Source organism: Rhincodon typus, chromosome 22 (assembly GCF_021869965.1).
Source record: "Rhincodon typus isolate 14 chromosome 22, sRhiTyp1.1, whole genome shotgun sequence".
In the NCBI taxonomy this organism is placed as follows: Eukaryota; Metazoa; Chordata; class Chondrichthyes; order Orectolobiformes; family Rhincodontidae; genus Rhincodon; species Rhincodon typus.
In genome coordinates this window covers 32,889,971-32,911,538 of record NC_063353.1, presented here as the reverse complement: position 1 = coordinate 32,911,538, position 21,568 = coordinate 32,889,971, and the positions used below count along the sequence as shown (strand labels likewise).

Sequence of the window (21,568 nt, the reverse complement as noted above, 5' to 3'; positions counted from 1 at the left end):
TGAACGTCAGCTTTCCTGCTCCTCTGATGCTGCCTGGCCTGCTGTGTTCCTCCAGCTCCACACTGTGTTATCTCTGACTACAGCATCAGTAGTTCTTACTATCTCCATCAAAATAGATTATCTGGTCATCGTTGGCTGTGGGAACTTGCTGAATGCAAATTCGATGGTTTGTTTCTTGTATTTCATCAGCAACTACATTTCAAAAACACTTCAGTAGTTAGGAAATTTTTGAGGCATTCTGAAATTGTGAAAGGTTCTAAATAAATGCAAAGAAGTCTGTAGATTCCAATGTATTGTCTCTATTAATTGGCCATCCTCCACATACCTGGAAAGAGGTGGTAGATGTCTCAATATTAAAACCTTTTGCCACGACTCTCAGCGGTAGCACAGTAGGAATCAAGCCCCTCTATTCCAAGAGTTGTCACAAAAAGGTTTTGGAAAAGAAATACATAAAATTTCCAAAGTAACTGATTTTCAGATCCAGGTTGATAGCACAGACTAGATTCCTGAGTTGAACAATCACCGTTTATTACAGGTAATTAGGGTCGTGCTACAGGTAAACTATTAAACTAAATTAAGTCATCTCTACAAAATAAAACTCTAAACTCCTGATAGACAACCTCTTCTGCACACACAGATAGACAAATATAAATAGGGGATCAGGAATACATGGCAGAGGGAAAATTGGGAAGAGAGTTTGGTGGATTTTGTTCTCAAGATCTGTTGAGTTGGTTCTTGCTGGTCCAAAGATTTCTCCTTGATTTTCCTATTACTGAATGCTTCCATGAGTTTGCAAGAGGCACAGGATGGCTGTTTCAATTACAAGTATCCCTAACTTATCAAACTCAGAGACATAACTTGCAGTGTCTGCTGAGGAAAGATTAGCTGGTTTTCTTCAAGTTTAAAGTGGCTTACTGCAGAGAACTGAGAGGGAGAGCTTTTTTGGCTGCTGCAGACCTGTTAATTTCTTTCTTGGCCTGAACTGGCTTCTCTCTGTTTCATTCACAGCCCAAGCTGCTCAGCTATCTGAACAACCAGTGACGTAGTTGTTGGCAGCTAGAGAACCTTTGTTATTTGAAGACTGACATACAGACAGTTTCACCCACCTCCCACCATCCGTCATCACATCCACACCTGTCTTCCTTCCCTGTCTCACACCTACTCACCTGCTCCCCCTCATTCCCTCCATCCAAGCCCCTCCCTCCTTCTCAGCTCCTGCCTTCCCTCACTCTCACACGCGCGCTTTATCCTTTATACAATCCTTTACATGTGCTGTGTGGTTTCAGGAGACCATCTGTTATTGTGACTTCAGTTCTTCAGGGGTTGGTGGTCTCAGTGCAAAATTTAGAGTCTTATCTTCCTCCATCTTATGGATCATCTCACCTCACCAACCCCACCCCCACCACCTCTTGCCACTTTAATTCTCCCAACCTGCATGCTGCTGCTTCCCTTGTCTCATTTAAACACTTGTACTTCAGTCCTTTAGTGGATGTTAATGCGTTGGAAGCAGTTCAGAGAAGGTTTACTGGACTAATACCTAGAATGAGTGGATTGCCTTCTGAGAAGAAGCTAGACAGGCTAGGCCTATGTCATCTAGAGTTAGAAGAGTCAGAAATGACTTAACTGTAACGTACAAGATCCTGACGGGACTTAACCAGGTGGATGTCAAAAGGATGTTTCCTCTTGTGGGAGAATCTAGAGCTAAGGGTCATTGCTTAAAATAAGGGGCTGCCCACTTAAGACAGAGATGTCAGTGGGTCGCGAGTCTTTCCTCATTAGATGGATAGTTTTTAAATATTTCAAGGCAGAGACAGGTATATTCTTGGTTACCAAGGGGATGAAAGATAATTGGAGGTATGCAGGAGTTGAGTTGACAATCAGGTCAACCATGACGTCATTACATGGCAGAGCAGGCTCTAGGAGGTGAATGGCCGACTTGTACTCTCTGTTTGTATGTTCGTTGCTGTTTTGTCCCCGCCCCGAGCCAGTAGGCATCCTGATCCCTTACGTTCCCCAGCTGCCCCTCAGCAGACTCTCCGCTCCTCCTCGCATCCAGGCTTCAGGCTGAATAGAGGTATGGACCTTCACATGGTTCACTTCTCTTCCAATCAGAGGCCGTTTCTCACCTATGTTAGCTGCTGGTAGGCTAAGGGGCAGGCCTACCAACATGCATAGTACAAGAGAAAGAGGCTTTAATTGGAGAAGCATTTTCCTTGCAGCATCTTCCACATCTACCTGGCTGTATGTAGAAAACTCTTCACGTGCTGCGTAAGCTCATAGGGCCCAAAGTCTGGCTCGCAGGATGCCTGCTGAACAGATTTTACCTAAATGATCTCCAAGTGGAATATAAATGCACTTTGCTTTTGTGGGTATTCATCTTATCGTTCTTTCTCTGTGCTTTCTGCCTTTGTGTATCAATGGGAGAAGTTTCTGGGCTGAGTCAGTTTTTGGCTGGGATGACCGTTCTTGGTCCCTGATCACCTTTGCAGTGATAGCATGCTTTCGGATTAGGGATATCCGGCAGACAGACTGAGGAAGCAGGTGATTTATTCAGCACCCTGTATTACATAGGTGGCTAGCAGGTATCACTGTGTGTGTGCAAAAGGTTGTTACTCACATGGATGCAGTATGAATGAGGATGATACAATGGAGGCACGGGCAGTCTGATGGGAGCGGCAGCTACTCCATCATGTTTAGTACAGTCAAAGATCTCACCCTCCAGGATCTCCTCATATAATGCTGAAACTCTGCCAGCAAAAGACATCAGCCTTGCCATTTTCTGTCATTCAAGGTTAGAAAGCCTTGCGCATTGATGCTGTTTTGACCTGCTGCTGTATAGTTACCTATTCTGAGTTTGCTAAGTTGCCAGCAGTGTATGGTATGTGGAATGTGGGGAAAATAGCCTTGTTATGGAAGATTGCAGTTAATTGCCTAATTATCCACCAGACCTGATTTCCCATCACTCCTAGGATGATCCTGATAGTGGAATTGGTCTGTCCTGGAAAAAGCGGTTAGAGGCAAATAAAAGCACATACCCCTTTCCAAACGTCTGGTAAAATTCCTCCAAAGGTATTTCTAATTAAATTCTCTCAGCCTTAGCCTGAATGATTTGATATTGTGGTATTTGCTACGTCTTTTGAAGTTGAGAACATTATGACTAATCCCAGATACTCTCTGTTCCGTAAATAAAACAATGAACTGTGGATGCTAGACATCTGAAACAAAACCAGAAATTTCTGGCGAAACTTAGCAGGTCTGGCAGCATCTGAGGGAAGAAAGCAGAGTTAACATTTCCAGTCCGATGGAGAGTCACCATTAACTCTGCTTTCTTTCCCCAGATGCTGCTAGACACTTTGTTCCATTCTAATTAAGCAATAACAGATTAGCATATTGATTCCCGATTTCTGTCATCAGATCAGCCATCATCTTATTGAATGGCAGGGCAAACTGAATGGGCCAAATGGTCTACTTTAGCTTCTACACCCAATAGTCTTTTTGTTCCACTTGTGGCCTGCCTACGATGCGAGCTTCAGGAAACTTTTTCGCTTTATAGAAGCTACCTCACCAGCTGAAGAACACACTTGCATTTCAAGCTTTCTGCTGACAGTATAATGGTAAAAATCATAAGAAAGAATGAACAAAAAATGCATGCAGAGTTTATGACCAGACAACTGAAATATACTTGACTTGTTGTTGGAGCTGGTCCACCCAGTCTATCTTTCACAAGCCCTGCACATTCTAAAACTGTGAAATCATACAGCACTGAAGTTGCCCTTTGGCCCATTATTAACAACTCTGAATCTACACTTTATCCCACTTTTCAGCACCCTGCCTGTCGCTTTGAATGTTATGACATTTTGTGCTCACATAATTTTTAAAGATTGTGAGATTTCCCACCTCAACTACCCTCCCAGGTAAGTGCATTCCACACTTCTCTCACCCTCTAAATGAAATAAGGCTTCCTCAAATTCCCTGTAAACCTCCTGCCTTTCCCCTTAAATTCATTCCCTCTTGTCAGTGACCTTTGAAGTAAGGGAGCAGCCATCTTCCCATCCTGCTCATACCCCTCAGAATCTTATACACCTCCATCAGGTCCCCCTCAACTTTATCTGCTTTCAAAAAAAAAAACAACCTGTGCCTAGCCAGACTGTCTTCATAGCTAAACTGTTCCATCTCCAGGTGAATCTCCTTTGCACCCCCCCCTACAGATCATTCACATACTTTCCATGGTGATGTCCGAAGCTGCACACAGTACTTCAGCTCTGGCCTCAGAAAAGTTTTGCACAGTTCCAGTGTGACCTCCCTGCTCTTATAATCCATGCCAGAACTGATAAAGACAAGCATCTCATATGCCTTCTTAACTGCCCAATTAACCTGCCTGCAGGGATCTGTGGACAAGCATCCCAAGATCCCTCTGTTCCTTTGAGCTTCCTAGTGTCCTGCCATTCATTGAGCACTTCCTTGCCTTGTTATGTCTTCCTCAGTGCATCACATCATGCTTACCTGGGATAAATTTCATCTGCCACTGATCTGACCATCTGACCAATCTATCCATATCTTCATGTAATCTAAGACCTTCTTCCTCACTGTCAACCACCTGACCAGTCTACCATTGACTATCTACCATCCATCATGGACTCTACCCATCCATTTAGTTACTTCCTAGATGTCATGTATACTGTCCATTTGAACTGCTTGGGTATTTCTGGGTAGTTTATAGCTGTACGGGAGATAAACTGAAGAGAACTCGAGACCATCTATTTAATGTTTCCCTCTATATTATTGCATTGCCACCTTTGATTTGGAGGGTAGTCATTATCATACTGATCACACATTGCCTATCATTTTACTGTTAGAATGTCCACTGACGTTGGCTGCACAACTGGAGAATACATCCGAGATAATCAAATTGCTGAAAAATGGGGGGGCTCATTTGGACTTCAGGACCCGAGATGGATTAACAGCTTTGCACAAGGCTGTGCGATGTCGGAACCACACTGCACTAATCGTAAGTAAAGACTTTTGCACTACATCGGTACATAATTCCACAGTGAAAGGATAGTGAGTACACAATTTTGAACTGCGCTGGCAAAACATGCACAACTCATCGTGAATGAGCAAATGGCTCTACTCTACAATAAGTAAGATCATGGCAGTTCACTAATATTGAATATACAGTGGTACATTGCACTGAATCACAAAATTGGACTCTAAAGCTAATAGTGAATTCACAAGCCCTATGTTTCTATGCCAAACATTTGCTCGAAAACTGTAGCTAACCCGAGCATCAGGAACATAGAAACAAGAATGGCAGTGTTGCTGGTCTAGTAATCCAGAGATCTGGACTAATGTTCCAAAGACATGAGTTTAAATTCCATTAGGGCAGTTTTTGGAATTTTACTTTAATTGATCAGTAATCTGGGACCAGAGATGGTGAACTTGAAAGTAAACATTTGTCCCAGCACCATTGAAACCAGTCTCCAATTAAGTCAATTCACTTCCTGTGATATTAAGAAACAAGAGATGGTACTGGACACAGCAAAGGCCACATACCATGACAACATCCTGGCTGTAGTACTGAGAGTTAGGACTGTAGAGCTAACTGAGCCCTTTATCAAGTTGTTGCAGTATAAGTATAAAATGAACATGTAACCAACAATGTGAAAAACTACCCAGTTACATCCCGTCCATAGAACAGTGTAACTTGCATAAATGTGAAGATGGCCATGAGAAAACGGGCGTTGAGAAATCAGTTACTGGCAGCAGACATCCCAAAGCTAGAATGTTCACATGACGACATTCAGTGTGAATGATGTCACCGTTTGTGCATGCTCAGTAGGCTGAATTTTTGTTTTGTTGGGGAATCGAGCACTGAGAATCCGAGAGTGGGGAGCAGGGCCAAAGGCTGGTGAAGTAGGCCGGCCATTCAGCACTGCAGCCGAGCTGCTTCTCTTTGTGGGGAGGAGAGAGAGCGTGATTTCGGGATGAATTTGGGCATGGGAGAAGCACTGACAGCACTGAGGACATTCCTTCTGCTTGGCACTTGGCAGCTGCCACCTCACTGCCCAAAGGCTGGTTAAGTAGACCCTCCATCCAGTTGGAAGGCTTCTGTCTGTCACTTGGCAGTGACATAGCACTGACTGGTGGAGTTTCTGTGCCTGTCCTCTCTCTGTGCAATGTACAGGCTGCATTTCCATGACAGAGAACTAAATAAATTGCACAAAAAAAAAGTCTTGCCCAATACCGCCTTGTCAATCTGCTCCCAATCATCTGTGAAGGTATGGAGGTGTTGTTGACAACGCAATTAGGCAGAACCTGCTCAGCATTAACCTGCTTCATAAATAATGGTCAATTTGAGCTCTTGTGGTACTTCGTAGTGTACCTACCTCTGTGACAGGAGGCCTGTGTTCAAGTCCCACCTCCAGTGCTTTGTCTTAACATTTCATCTCTGAAGAGTTTGTTTATGAAAATATCTGTATGCCCAAAGAACACTCTGAATTGAAAAATGCAAGATACAAATAACGTTCAATTTGGGGTTGTGACACAATGATAGTACCTCTCTGGGTGAAAAAACCATGGGTTCAAGTCCTACCCTACACCAGAGATGTGTCATAATGTCTCTGAGGTTTCTAAATAAAAAACCAATGTTCTGCTCAGGACTTGACTGACCTCACTATAGCCATGATCCAAACATGAACAAGTAAGCTGAATCCCAGAGGTGAGCTGATCGTGACTGCAGTTGACACTGAGCAATATTTGACTAAAGGTGGCATCAAAGAACTGGCCAAATTGAATGAGAGCGTGGGAGGAAACTCCAATTTAATATTAACAATTGACCTAATAGTAAGTGGTGTTTGCAGGAAGGGAGTTCCAAACATTTTCCACCCAATGCACGTAAAAGTGTTTTCTTACTTCAAAAGGCATGATTCTAATTTTAGACTATGATCCGACACTACCCTAACAACAGATTGTTTTGTTCTATCTACCTTGTCAAATCCTCTTAATGTCTTGAAAATTTCAATAATATTACTCCCATTAATTTTGCAAGTTCTGACAAATTTTGTGTACTTTCTTGGAATTTAGAAAATTAAAAGGTAATTTTCATGATTTTCATTCTGGTAAAGTGAGTCTGCATTTGCTCCAAATAAGAAACAGTGTATCTTTTCTGACATATGGTGTTCAGAACTGGACAAAGTATTCCATAAGAAGTCTAGCTATGGCTTTGTACAGATGTAACCCAACTCCCAACACTGCCATTCTCTGAATGTAATTTCTGCCCCGGTCCATGATAATTTATAAAAAATTATAAAAAAAGCCTCTCAACTTTTCATGATTTAGAAAGTACACTGGTCCAAACTTTATTGCCTATTTAACTACACTGAAATCCATTTGTCACAAGTTTTTCCATTTAATCTATTAATATTTCCCTATAACTTCTTGCTCCCATTAATAATACCAATCATGTTGTCATCTCTGTATGATCAGATGTGTGGCACTCTTTCCCATCATTTAAGTCATTAATGCATATAGTGAATAGTTGAGACATTATTGAGGTCCCAGATCATCAATTAAGGAGTTCCTCAGCCTAGTGTACTAAACTCAGATATCTTCAGTCGCTCCATCAGTGGCCTTCTCTCCATCATAAGATCAGAGAAGGGAATCTTTGCTGAAGATTTCACAATATTCAGTACCATTCACAATGCCTCAGATACAGAAGCAGGTTGTGTCCATGTGCAACAACGCCTAGACCATGTCCAGGCTTGGACTGATAAGTGGCTAGTAACATTGGTGCCACACATATGCCAGGCACCAACTTAACCATCTCTAATGAGAGAATCGAAATAGTCTGCCCTGAACATTCAGGAGCATTACCAATTCTGAATCCCCCCACTATCAATATCCTGGATGTTACCATTGTCCAAAAGACTGAACTTATCAGGCAAATAAATACTAGGGTTTCAAGGGCAGGTCAGAGACTAGGAATTATGTGGCTAATAACTCCCCACGCGTTCCTCCAATGGCTGTCCGCTGTCTACAAGGCACAAGTCAGCGTGTGATGGAATATTTTCTACTTGCCTGGATGGTCCAGCTCCAGCAACACTTGAGACTTTTGACACTGTGCAGAGTAAGGCTACCCACTTGATTGAACACCATTTACCACCCTAAAAATTCACTCTTTTCAATACTGGTGCATGGTAGCAGCTACATTTATCATCTACAAATCCACTGGAACAGTACACCACAGTTCTTTCAGCAGCACTTTCCAAATTTTAAAGGTCTACCATCTGGAAAGACAAAGAGTGATAGATGCTTGGAATACCACCACCTGCATGTTCCCCTCCCAGCCTCACACCATCCTGACTTGCACTTTGTTGCCTTTCATTCACTCTTGCTGAGTCAAAATCTGGAATTCATTCCTAAAAGCACTGTAAGTGTGCCCACACTCCAATGATTGCAGTGGTCCTAGAAAACAACTCACCACCACTTTCTCAAGGTCAATTGGGAATGGGAAATAAATGCTGACCTAGCCAGTGACATCCATATCTCATGATCAAATTTAAAAAAAACAGATCTCTGTGGGGCTGCAGAAATCTCTGTTGGGCCTCATTTATCCTGGAACTTTGCATCCAGGTCTGAAATTTTATGTAAACATTTGAGTTTTTAAAAAACTAGTTGCCTGTTGCCCATCCTTCACTATTCTCCCATCATCTGCTTTTATTCTGGGAGGAAGTCCAGCTAATGCCTTATTGTCCAACTCATGTGAGTCTTGAAACAGCATGAATGATGCAGAGACCTCATAAAATGGGACAGTGTAAGAGGAGAAATATTTTCATTCTAACCTATTCATTATCTACCCTTGAGTTTTTTTAAATGGAGCATTGGAGAAGTTTTTGCTTTGTATCAATCCTATGCTGTAATGGGTTTCCTGAAGGGACAGTTTATTAAATTGCCTGCACATTGGGTTTGATTCATTGAAATGGAATCAGAGGGGAGTGAGAGCATTGTTCTATAAATAGATGTTGAATTGCACCATTTCCAGTACAGTGATGGGTTCACTGAAGCACAATGACATGGTTGAGTAACTCTATTAATTATGAGAAGACATGCAGTGAGGGAGTAGTGTGAAGTTAAACCATGAGCAGAGAAAGGGCCAAATTAATTCCAACAGAATTGCTCTAATCAGCAGGCAATCATAGATCTAAGAGGATAATGTTGCTATGTAAATATTTCCAAACTTCTGGAAAAATAGCTTCAGGGTATAAAATGTGTTTTAACTAAAATTAGATAAGGGGAATTTAATAGGCACATTGTCAGGTTGGGCTTTATGAGTCCAGAATTTGGAAGACACAACTACATGTGGAGAGGGATAAACCAGCCAGCGTTCCTGCTCTTGACTAATTCCCAGTAAGGTCAGGATTAGTTAAAGGAGAAATCAGTAATACTGCACCTTATGACTGTCCAAAATGGTGTTAGGGTTAGAATTATAGAATCCATACAGTATGGAAGAAGGCCATTTGGCCCATCAAATCCACACTGATCCTCCAAAGAGCATCCCACCGAGATTACCTCCCCCTCCCCCCCAACACCCTATTCCTGTAATCCTGCATTTCCCATGACTAATCCACCTAACCTACACATCCCTGAACACTATGGGCAATTTAGCATGGTCAATCCACCTACCCTGCACATCTTTGGACTGTGGGAGGAAACCGGAGGAACCAGAGGAAACCCATGCAGACACGGGGAGAAGTGTGAACTCCACACAGATATTTACCCGAAGGTGGAATCGAACTTGGTTCCCTGGCACCATGAGGCAGCAGTGCTATCAGATAAAGCTCATGCTATTGATCACTGTGCTGTCTCATCAGGATGTAAGAGTGTGGAAATCCATCAGAGTTCCTGCACCTGATCTCTGGCCAGTGGCCGCTATTGGAAGATTTGTGATCATCAAATGAGGATAAGAGCTTTGACCTGTCTTTATCCTTTCAGAAGCAAATAGTTCTAGATACAGGCAAAAATAATGGTTCCTAAAAGCATAGGATTAAACATCAACACATTCAAGATCTGGGTGGAGAAAATGGTGTAAAATGAAATGGAATGTTGTACTGCACAGCTCAAGGAGAGCTGAAGTAGTGAGGTCCCGATTCATAAATGCGAAGGTTTGTCTAAAACTGCATTGTGGGTTCACTTTTATTATGTGTTATGTAGATATAATTCAGTGCTGCATAGAATCAGTCTCTAATCTCGTACTTGAATACATCACCACGCTAACCCTTCAGTACTGTAGTGTTAGGGACTTCTATACTGTCGTAACACCGTCTTTCAGATGAGATGAAAACTGAGATCCCTTCTGCCTCTCAGCGGGAAGGAGAAGATCTCGATTTGGAAAAGAACAAGTGTTCTGTCTTGATTCCTGCTAACAATTATCTCTCAATCTACTCCTACAACAGATAATATTGTAATTATCTCATTGTGTAAACACCCAGTCTGGTTCACCTTTGTATTTCTCTGGCTAACCTACCATTGCTTTGTACAATTTGGCTGTTGTGTTCCTACATTATAATTTTTACCTCACTGGTTGGCTTATACATCCTCCTGTACCTCTCAACTCACTATAAAATATAAAGACCGTGCTGTAACTTCTTACAGTATCCATGCTGTGAGACTGTGCATGTTACCGTAAACTATCTGTGTGACTGCATCTAGTGGCTTCCCTCTGCATGACTGTACATCCTGCAATAATCATTTTATGTAACAGATGTCCTACAGTAACGACACTGCCTGCCTGTATGTGTTATAGATGCCATGCTGTGCACCCTCTTCTCCAGTCACAATGCTATGTCTGTACATCAACTGTATGTCATACAGTACGTTCTGTGTAGTTACATCCTACAGTAACTGTGCTGTGACTATGTACATGTGACAGTGAATGGGCTCTGTCCCCATACATTCTATAGTAAGCACTTTATGCTTATCTCTTCTGCATAGACCCTGTTGGATTTGGGTGCTTCTCCAGATTACAAGGACAGCCGGGGGTTAACGCCTTTGTACCACAGTTCGATGGTGGGAGGAGACCCTTATTGCTGTGAACTGATTCTACATGACCATGCCAATGTTGGCTGCATGGATGAGAATGGCTGGCAAGAAATCCATCAGGTAAAACTATTCACTGGCAGACAGGGACTTATTCCAAGTGTGCTTGGTGAGTTAATAGCTGAGAGTGACAGCAAGCAGCCTTCCAATTCTTCTATGTTTGCTCACAGCAGGAGTCTTCAGACTCTACTGAAGTGCAGAGGTAGTAGGAACTACAGATGCTGGAGAATCTGAGATGACAAGGTGTAGAGCTGGATGAACACAGCAGGCCAAGCAGCGTCACAGGAGCAGGACATTGTTTTCCATTTGTTTTGCCCCAAAGAAGTTTTCTGATTGAGTAAAGCAAAGTGAAAATGGCTGAACATCTCCAATGATACCAGATTTCAGTTTAGTTGAACTAGGGTTAATCTCTTAGGTTAGTTGTAATGACAGAGTGAGGGATATGTTGAACTTTGAGTCTGTCTGTCTGATTATGATCCTGGGAAGTACCAGTTTTACTATTTTTTTAAAGCACATTGTTTCTGTTATACTCACCTAATTCCAGTCATAAATCAGCATTGCTGATTATCAACTATACCCCGAGATAGCCTATAAAGCCAACTATGGTGATCTAGAGATGAGGAAGAAATGCCAGTCTTGCTGTTGGCATCTGCAAGCCAAATTATTGATATTAAAAAATGATATCAATAATACAATGCCAGAGCTAAAACCATCTTCTGTTTTGCTCCAGGCCTGCCGGTATGGACATGTGCAACATCTGGAACACTTGCTGTTTTATGGAGCAGACATGAGCACTCAGAATGCCTCAGGGAACACTGCTCTGCATATCTGTGCACTCTACAATCAGGTGAGTGGGGCATGGTGGGTAGGGCTAAGTGGAGGGACGTGTTGAGGGAAGCATGAGAAGGAGGCAAGTGGAAGCATGCAGGGGAGGTGAGTGGATGTTTGTATGGGGAGGGTGGTTCTGGAGTTAGAGCAGATGTATGAAGAGAGTAAGGGCCCTGTGGTTCCAGGAAAGGTGAGAGAGGTAAAGACTGGTGAGTGGGACCCAGAACCGTGAAGAGCTAGAAAGACGGTGGAGGAGGACAGTAGCGAAAGAAACGGGAGAGGGAAGTGAGTGAGCCACATAGCACGGGAGATGGGAACATCACCGTGTAACTGAAGGACGTGATGACAACGTAGGTGGGAAGTGAGGGGAGTGAGAGGTGGATAAAGCAGTGTGAGGCAAATGGGTATGGGTGGAGGCAGGAAATGTGCCCCAGGAATGTAGATGTGTTATAGCAGGCAACAGCAGGTAATTTATGTTGATCAAACATGCCATGTTCATATGTTCAAATCAGAAAGGATTTTGGTACCTGTTCATGTCTCTGAGTTTGCAAATGTAATCATCAGTTGACAGACGGACTAGGAGATAAATGGAATTTGATCTTGGGTTTGAGGTTAGACTGACACTGCTCCGAGGTTGGACAACACAATCATCAGCCAGGAAAATTTCGGTTGCGGATAACCAATTGGAATGGGAATGTATCTGATTGGTTCTCTTGAGACTAGAGGCAAATATCCTCCTCCCAGTAGCTGCATTTCTCTGGTGTGGAATTCCTTGTCGGCTGAGAAAATGGTGGAGGCCTGACAGTCACACTCTGGAAATAGGAGACAATATTCCAGGGAATGCCTCAACAGACTCCGGGATCTTCAGTAGGTAAGTGCTGGGGAGCCGAATACAGGTGAATGGACATCACATGCAGACTCTCACTTCCTAGGAAGTGGCTCACACTGTCACTCCCAGGCACCCACTGGTACCTTCCTCCTGGTGTTTTTTTGGAAGTGATGTTAAACAGTGCAAATTGGAGGCTATCATGACCCAATTGGGAAAGTTGTCAATACTCAAGCCCCACTAATGCCAGAGTCATCACAAAAACTAAAGATTTAATTAAATGACTCAGAGTCCCTAAATTACCTGCCTGATGGATGCTGATTAACAGAAAACACTGACCAGAATACTGTATTTGGCATGAACTACTATGTATTATAAATAAATCAATTCGAACCATAGACAAACAAAATTGAGTTATCAACACAACTCTACTAACTGAAACTTGAATCCTTTCATAAACCTCTACACAATCATGTAGACATACACAAGTAAACAGTGTTATGAACCTGGAACAAAAACAAAGTTGCTGGAAAAGCTCAGCAGGTCTGGCAGCATCTGTGAAGAGAAAATCAGAGTTAACATTTAGGGTCCGGTGATCCTTCCATTCTGAGGAAGGGTCACCAGACCCGAAACGTTAACTCTGATTTTCTCTTCACAGATACTGCCAGACCTGCTGAGCTTTTCCAGCAACTTTGTTTTTGTTCCTGATTTACAGCATCCGCAGCTCTTTAATTTTTTTAATGTTATGAACCTAGCTGATGTTAATACTGGGCACGTCAGCTTCCAGACTGAAATCTGGTTTTGCTTTTTGGAGGGGTTTTGCTGAGATGGTTTTTCACTGAAACACAAAGCAACGTTGCACATTTAGTTTTAACAATAAAACAGAAGTTTATTATATGAAAGTGAAAGAATAAAACAAAATGTTTACTTATTGAACAAGCTTAATGCTTTTAAAATACACAGTAAATACAATCCCATCAATCCCAACAGCATCCTTTTATATTAATCAGAGAGAATTCCCTTCTTCATCACATCTGTAGGGTTTAACTCAAGAAATGCTTCAGTTCCCAATCTTGAGAATCTGATAGGCTTTTCCTTGTGTCTTAATACAACTGATCTTAGAATTTCCCAGCGTCAGACAGTTCCTTCAAGGTTTTAACTGAGTACTTCTGGTTTGAAGCATTAAAACAAACCTCGTTACAATCAATTAACCTAATTCTTAGCTATTCTAAATTATCTCCCCTCTTCAGGAGCAATAGCCTTGCACATCCAGCTTCAATGAAGACTTCTGCAAACCTAAACCAAAAGGGCTTTTTACAAGATATGGGTGTTTCCTAATTTTAAAAAAATTTGAAAACAAGCCCCATTATAATTCAGGACATTTCTGTCTCTCAGACTGTATTTGTAAAAGAAATCATGATGGCTTCTGAAGAGCTTACAAATTACTCATTTATCCCCACCATAGACACAGACTAAACCTGCATGCCACTAGTTCAGAATCCAAATTCTAAAGTAACTAGTAACAAAATATCTGTAAATCACACACATGACATCAAGGCAAAAAAACATGGATGATTGGGATAAGGGAAAAATATTGGGGAAACACAGTTCAATGGCACCAATCCTTTGGATTTGATGAGGTATTCTTTTTGCTTTTCCAAGTCCTTCTGAGCTCTGCTCTTCCTATCCATCAGTTTTTAGTTCTTTGCTAAAGAAGGGGGTGGATGTGGCGATTGGGTTGAGGGGGTGGGCAGGGAGGTTTGGGCTTGACACATTAATTGTTCAGTTTCTCAATGAATAGTTATGGCAATAGTTTATAATGGAGGGAGAGAACGGCTAGCTGTCTTCAATCTTTGAAGTTGACTGCAGGGAGAGGAAAAGAGAGATGCTGTTCCTTACATGCTGAAAACAAGCTCCTCATGCATTGTTAACGTACATTTGCTCCCACGACCCACAAACCAATCAGAGGGATGTTGTCATGCTGATGGCTCTTGGTTTGCATAACTAGTGCTAATTGAAAATAAAGTAACAGTCTGTCTCTAGGCAAAGCTTTCTTTGAATATGCACCACACACGCTGCAGTTGAGTCTAATGCATCTTCCCCTGCTGCTTGAACAAAACAATAGTACAAATACAACTCAAAATGGCTTCCAGTAAATTGCTTTTTTTAAAATGCAGTAACTGTTTTTACAGTCCTCGATTTATAATAGTCCCTTTCCCATTTTTGTCCACAATCCAAAATAAAGCCCAAATCATTGCCTTCACTCTTCCTGAATCATCATCTCATAACAAAACCATTCCTACCCAGCAGTCACTAGCATTAATCACCATGTGAAAAGGCTTGGAAAAATCAGAGGTGGCCAGAAGTGATTAATTTATTAGGAATGCCTTCAGCTTCTGAAAGACTGTTTGCCATTCTCCTGATCAGACCACTTTTACTTGTCTCCTTAACAAATTTGTTAAAGGTACAGCTACAGTGCTGAAGTTATTAACAAACCTCCTGTAAAACTCACACATTGCAAATAACTTTATGATTTCCTATATAATTTTAGGAACAGAGAAACTTACCCTTCACATTCCCTATATTTGCCAATGCATCCTGATCCTAAGATATTACTTGTGCAAGTTACCCTTGCTTCTGCAAAGTTACTTTTGGCTAAACTTATTACTAAGGCAGTGAACTTGCAATCATTTATGTTATGTGCTCTTCCCATCTGCTGCTGCATATTATGTTGTCTAAATAAACTACACAGTTAAGCACTTCAGCTACAACTTGGGTCGTAAGTCTATGGAATGTAGCTGGAACATTCTTTAACTCAAATAACTCAAAATGGGTAAACCCATATGGTGTAACAAAGTTGGTATCTATTTAGCCCTTGATGTTACTAGCATTTGCCAGCAACCTTTCAATCTCAGAAAGCAATAATACATTGCCAAACCTATTGATATAACCTTCTAATTGTGGAATTGGGTATGAAACTGTTTCTTGTTGACAGCATTTGCTTAGTGTAGTTGATACAGAATCTATTTGATCCATCTGGTTTACAAACTAGAACTCCAGCTGCTTTGACTAGTGAGTTTCTAGCAAGTCTGTAATCTCTGTTTTCATCTGAGCTTGATTTTTCCAGGCTCTCCACATATGAATGCTGTTGTATAGGTACTGACTCTGCTGCAACCACATCATGCCAAGCTAATTTAATACATTTAGGTTTCTCTCGACAGTTTTCCTTATGTTTCTTTTGTGGTTCTGTCCTTCTCTCCTTCCTGAAAATATGAGATATTCGTATGAAATACTTAACTCTAAGCAAATTGTAGGAGGTTCACCTCTCCTTTTAACCCACTCTTATCATCTCTGTCATCCTCCATACTCTTGCTACATGATATACTTGCTCCTCTTCATCCTCTTCCCTGCAATGATGATGTTTCAACATGTTTAGGTGACATAATTGATTATTCTTACAGTTAGGGATATCTATCAAATAATTCACTTCACTGACCCTACTAATTAACTGGGGTGGACTACTAAATTTCTCTTTCAAGGTTCACCTTTCAAATGCAGTAATGCTAATGTTTTGTCTCCCCCTTGAAACATCCTAGTAGTGGCAGGTTTGTCTTCCTTTCATTTTCACCTGTGAAACTTTGAAATGTTCTTGTGCTATCTTACATACTCCTGCTAGTTTTTCAAGAAACATAGACACATAATCCACTATCGGATTTGTCTTTCTTTTTTAAGAACAATCTCTCGAAAAACTTTGGTCGCAAAGTTGGAACCTTGATCAGTTTTTATTTCAATTAGTAGCTAAAATGCTGGGTTAACTTTTTCACTACTACCTCAGCTGTAATTGTAGTTTAGGGATTATCATTTGTAAATTATGTTGTCATATCTATTATATCTATATAACTTGGGTCCAGCTCTTGTTCTTGGTAATGGTCCAATACAATCTTGAATGAAAAGTTCTTCAAAAACTGGTATACGTGCCAAAGGTGTTGTTTTAATAACTTGTTGAAGTTTTGTACTACCTAACATGAATTACCCACTTTACTGAATTGCACTACTTTCTTAAGTAGTGTAGGCAAGGTAAAGTACCCACTTATTGATGGTTAGGTTTTCCTTATTCTGACATGTCCTGCCATAGGAATTTCATGTGCCACCTGCAAAATCTCCTTACAACAGCTGGGCAGAAGCATCATTTGATGAACAATTGCCCCATGTTTTTGCCTGCAGGTCTCTGAGGATGTCTCCACTTCCTCTCAAAACACGTTTTTAATATAGTAGCACTCCAGAACCTCTTCACCCTCTGCTTCAGTGTGAACTGACTATGTTAATGTGTTTAACTCTGGAGCTACATTAAGTCTTAATTAACAAAGACGCGTCAAGTATTAATTTCAAATTGTACACTGTCTTAAAGAGAGTTTCTGCTAATCTAACATGTGCTTGCAATATTACTGTGCCTTCTGATGAGGGACATTCTTTAGCCATTGCTCTGGTCACCAAATATATTGGAAAAATACCTGGAACATGTTCTTGTAACTGATTAATCTCTTTGACTTCAATGTGAAGTTCCTGTATTTATAAGTGAAGCTTTAATTTTTATTTCAGCTAATTCATTCCCCAGGAGTAGATTAATTCTGCCAACAGGCAATTTCTCAACTAGTCTAACTACCACTCATCCCATTCCAAATGGACTCTGTACAGTGGAGCCTGGATACGCTCTCCACTTCTCACTTTTATTAACACCCTGAACTCTGTGGAGGAAAAACAAAATTCTCCTCCAGCAAAAGAGTTTGAAGAGCCCCTGCATCTCTTAATCTAGTTATGGGCTTGACTGTGTCACTTGAGAAAAAAATGGACAATCTTCCTTTTAGACAAAAAACCTTTATATCTGTCACCAACATTATTCACTTCTGCACTCTCAACAGTATTTAACTCTGGTCTCTTACTTGTAATTGAAGCTACAAATTGATTGGTAGCATTTTCCTTTAATGTTCCCTTTTCGGGCTCATTTCTAAAAGGTCCAAAAATTTCCATAGCCTTTCCTTTAAATTTCCAATGCTTAGCTACAATAGGAACACTTGGGCCTTTGATTTTCACCTCTACCCTCAGTACTTTCCTTTCTGATCTGAAGAGGAGATCTTGGGGCATTCCCAGCTATCCATAGTAACCTTGGTTACTTGTCTTTCCTTCACTCTACCACTTATTTTCTCTTTCAAATTCATGGAGGTGACGGTAAAAAGGTTTAGTTGTATGGATCAGCTCATAATCATCAGCCATTACTGCTCCCTGTCTATCAGTTATAACCCTTTGGTCTCCATTTCTTAATAATTATAGTCTTATTGCAGTAACATAGAATCCTTACAGTATAAAAATGGCCATTTGGCCCATCAAGTCTACACCAACCCTCCGAAGAGCTTCCCACCCAGATTTACAACCCCCACGGCTAACCCACTTAGGTGCACATCCCTAAATGCTATGGGCAATTTAGCATGGCCAATCCATCTAACCTGCACATCTTTGGACTGTGGGAGAAACCAGAGCACCTCAAGGAAACCCACGCACACACAGGGAGAATGTGCAAACTCACCACAGATAGTGGCCTGAGGCTGGAATTGAACCCAGGTCCCTGTGCTGTGAGGTAGCAGTGCTAACCATTGAGCCACCCCAGCAGGTAGTGAGTTTTGTAATTCTTCTTAAGAGAATAGCCCTCAGAGAGGATCACATACATGGTTGCATTTCTAATGCTTGTATCTGTCCGTCAATGTTATTTTATCTAACTCTTTCAAATTCAGTGTAGGTTTACTCAAGCTGTCTCCTTAAATCCTGAAACGACTCCCTTTCCGCCTCAGGCACTAACTCACACATGCTCAGTATAGCTCCTTTCACAGCATCATAATCCCTAGGAATCTCCTCTGACAGTGAAGCATAAGTTACCTGTTTTTTACCTGTCAATTTGCTTTGCACAGGCAATGTCCAATGTTCCTTCAACCAATTCTCTTGTCTTGCTTTTGTTCTGAAAGGACATAAAGAATGCCTCCTCAGCCATCTCCTCAAAATTGGTAGGGACAGTACAAACTTAACCACTTCCTTCCTGGATTTCAGAATATGATTAGAATTCTCCTGATCAGAGCCCTCCTCAGCTTCTGAAATCTCGTTTTAAAAAATCTGTACCATTTTAACCCTGAATCTTTCTCTCTGTCTCTCTGTCTCTCTCTCACACACACACACACACACACACACACATTTGCATCTCTAGTTCTAGGTCCTCAAATTATATTTCCATCTTTTTTACTTCCAATGCCATTTGGAATTCTTTATCTTTCTCTGCCCTTTGGAATTCCATTTCCAATATTCTTATTTGAAAATGCTTTAAATGTTCCTTGTACTCAAGTTATTTCAGTTTGAATTCAACATGAACTGATTGCAATGCTTCACTATAGTATCTAGTCTCTCCCGTATTTCTACAGAACCAAAATTCTACGCTCACTTTTCAGTAAGGTCTGCTCTCTTAGCTTTAGCTTTAGCAGGCAATTCCACTCCCAACTTACTTGCCAGTTCATTTAACCTGACATCTGTAATGTCTTTCAAGTTCATCAAGGACAATTCTTCCATCTGCTGGAAGTCTTGAGTAGTGTTGAGAGAACATGGTGTTTTCTTTAATCACTTACTAATAGAGTCAGAAAGCTCTGGGTCTGATCTGTGATTAATCACCTTTTCCTGTCAGACTGCAGTAGCAATTGTTTCTGACCTCCTCTGGATCAGGCAATAACTGCTGGAAAAATTGGTGACATTAATTTGGGACAATCTTGGGTGGTAACACAGTACCTTCTGAATTTAAATATCTTGCACATCTTTGCTATGCCTCACGTCAGAGAACCTGTATCAAAGGACCAGCAGGCTGGTAACAGGGCTCAAGGAGCAGAGGTTGAAGATATATCGAGCAGCCAGGATCATTTTGAGTTTGTAAAGAACTCTTCATATATCTTCATTTTTTTTCATAACTTCTTATAACCCAGGAGAGAGTCAGTGTACTCTTACACTGATCTTCACTTGCAGTGAAGGACACAATTTGAGATAAGGAATGAGCACAAGAGAATTATTTATTGAAATTGGTTGTGTAATCCCCAGTGACAAGCCATTCACAGTAGCAGTCTGCTCTTTGATAGTGTCTGACAGGCAGTCTCAAGACCCAGTTTAGATAAGGCTGCTTCTTTGCCGTTCGAAGTGGGATCTGTCGTCTTATTTCACACTGTGACTTTCTACGCTGATTGCTGAATCACTGCTCTGGTTATCAACATATACGTGACAGCCCCTGGAGAAATAAAGTTGTCCTTCACTTTCAGCTGTTACAGAATCACAAAGCACAATAGTCCATTGCAGAACAGTTCGATTCTAACAGTGCCTTTGTTGAAAAGATGTTTATTTTAAAACCACTTCCTTTAAATCTGTGTTTATCAATTCTCCTTTGGTCAATGCTCCTTTAAGTCATCCTCTGTTATTTCTTTTTGTGTTCCAAACTCCCAAGTCTCCACTTCCTCTCATGCAAAATCAATACTGACCACACCATTCCCTTCTTGAATTCATTCTTCTTCAGGACTTTCCAATATTTCTCCTGCCTTGGTCTTCAGTTCAAACTAAAATCTGTTGTATTTTAAAATCCAATCTCTGTTTACGTAGAAACATAGAAAATAGAAGTAAGAGAAGGCCATTCAGCTCTTTTGAATCTGTTTCACCATTCATTATAATCATGGCTGATCATCCAAATCAGTGGCCTGTTCCTGCTTATCTCCCATACTATTTGATCTGTTTAGCTCCAAGTGCTACAGCAAACCTTTTTATTAACCATTACCTGTGGGGTAGGAGGGTGCCGGTTAATCACATATTCCAAATAATAAAGAGGTACGAATTCCAAATAATAAAGAGGTACGCATAATTGCCGTAAACTCTGACCAAGCGAAGCTTATAGACATCAACATCCCCCAAAAGCTCTGTGTAAAAACATCAATGCACCTCCTAAGATCAGTGTAAAAACACACAGTAAATAATAGAAATATAATGCAGGAGATGTACTTTATTTACAGCATAAATACTTGGCCTTTGCAGTAAATCGCGGTATTTAAGGTATATAATTTTTGCCTGTTTAATGAGAGTGCCAGTTGATAAGGTGTCAACAAACTTCGCTGTATACCAAACTCCTCCTCGAAATCGTACAATGTTTTAGCCTCAACAGCTTTCTATGATAGTGGATTCAATGGATCACCAGTCTCTGGATGAAGATAATTCTCCTTTTCTCAGTCCTAAACGGTTTATCTCCTGTCCTTAGACTGTGACCCCTGGTTTTTGACTTCCTGGTATCAGGAACTCCTTCCTGCATTTACCATGTCTCATCTTGGTAGAACTTTTGTAGATTTCTATGAGATTCCCCACCCCTCCATCCTCATTCTTTTGAATTCCAGTGAATATAATCCTAACTAATTCAATCTCTCCTCATACATCCAGCCTGCCATCCCATGAAGCAATCTGGTAAATCTTTGCTGTACTCCCTCTATAGCAAGAACACCCTTCCTTCTTCAGTTAAGGAGACCAAAATTGTAGACAATATTCTGGTGTGTCCTCACCAAGGCTGTGTAGAATGTAGTAAGACATCCCCGTTCCTCTCCTCGAATGCTCTCACTGTGAAGGCCATTATACCATTTGTTTTTGTAACCGCCTGCTGCACCTGCATGCTTACCTGCAGTGACTGGTGTCCGAGGGCATCAGGTCTTGTTGCACATTCCCCTCTGTATTTATAGGCAAACAGATCATAATCTGCCTTCCTGTTTGTAT

The 21,568-nt window shown here is 41.2% G+C and overlaps 1 protein-coding gene across 1 annotated transcript in view; it reads left to right on the top strand.

Annotated features, from left to right (window-relative positions):
• shank3a (SH3 and multiple ankyrin repeat domains 3a) overlaps nucleotides 1-21,568 on the top strand; it is an 886,564-nt gene that overhangs the window by 292,594 nt on the left and 572,402 nt on the right. Inside the window, exons 7-9 of the mRNA XM_048610479.1 lie at nucleotides 4,857-5,008; nucleotides 10,990-11,157; nucleotides 11,825-11,941. Coding sequence (XP_048466436.1) covers nucleotides 4,857-5,008; nucleotides 10,990-11,157; nucleotides 11,825-11,941 — 437 coding nt within the window. The remainder of the gene's footprint in view (nucleotides 1-4,856; nucleotides 5,009-10,989; nucleotides 11,158-11,824; nucleotides 11,942-21,568) is intronic.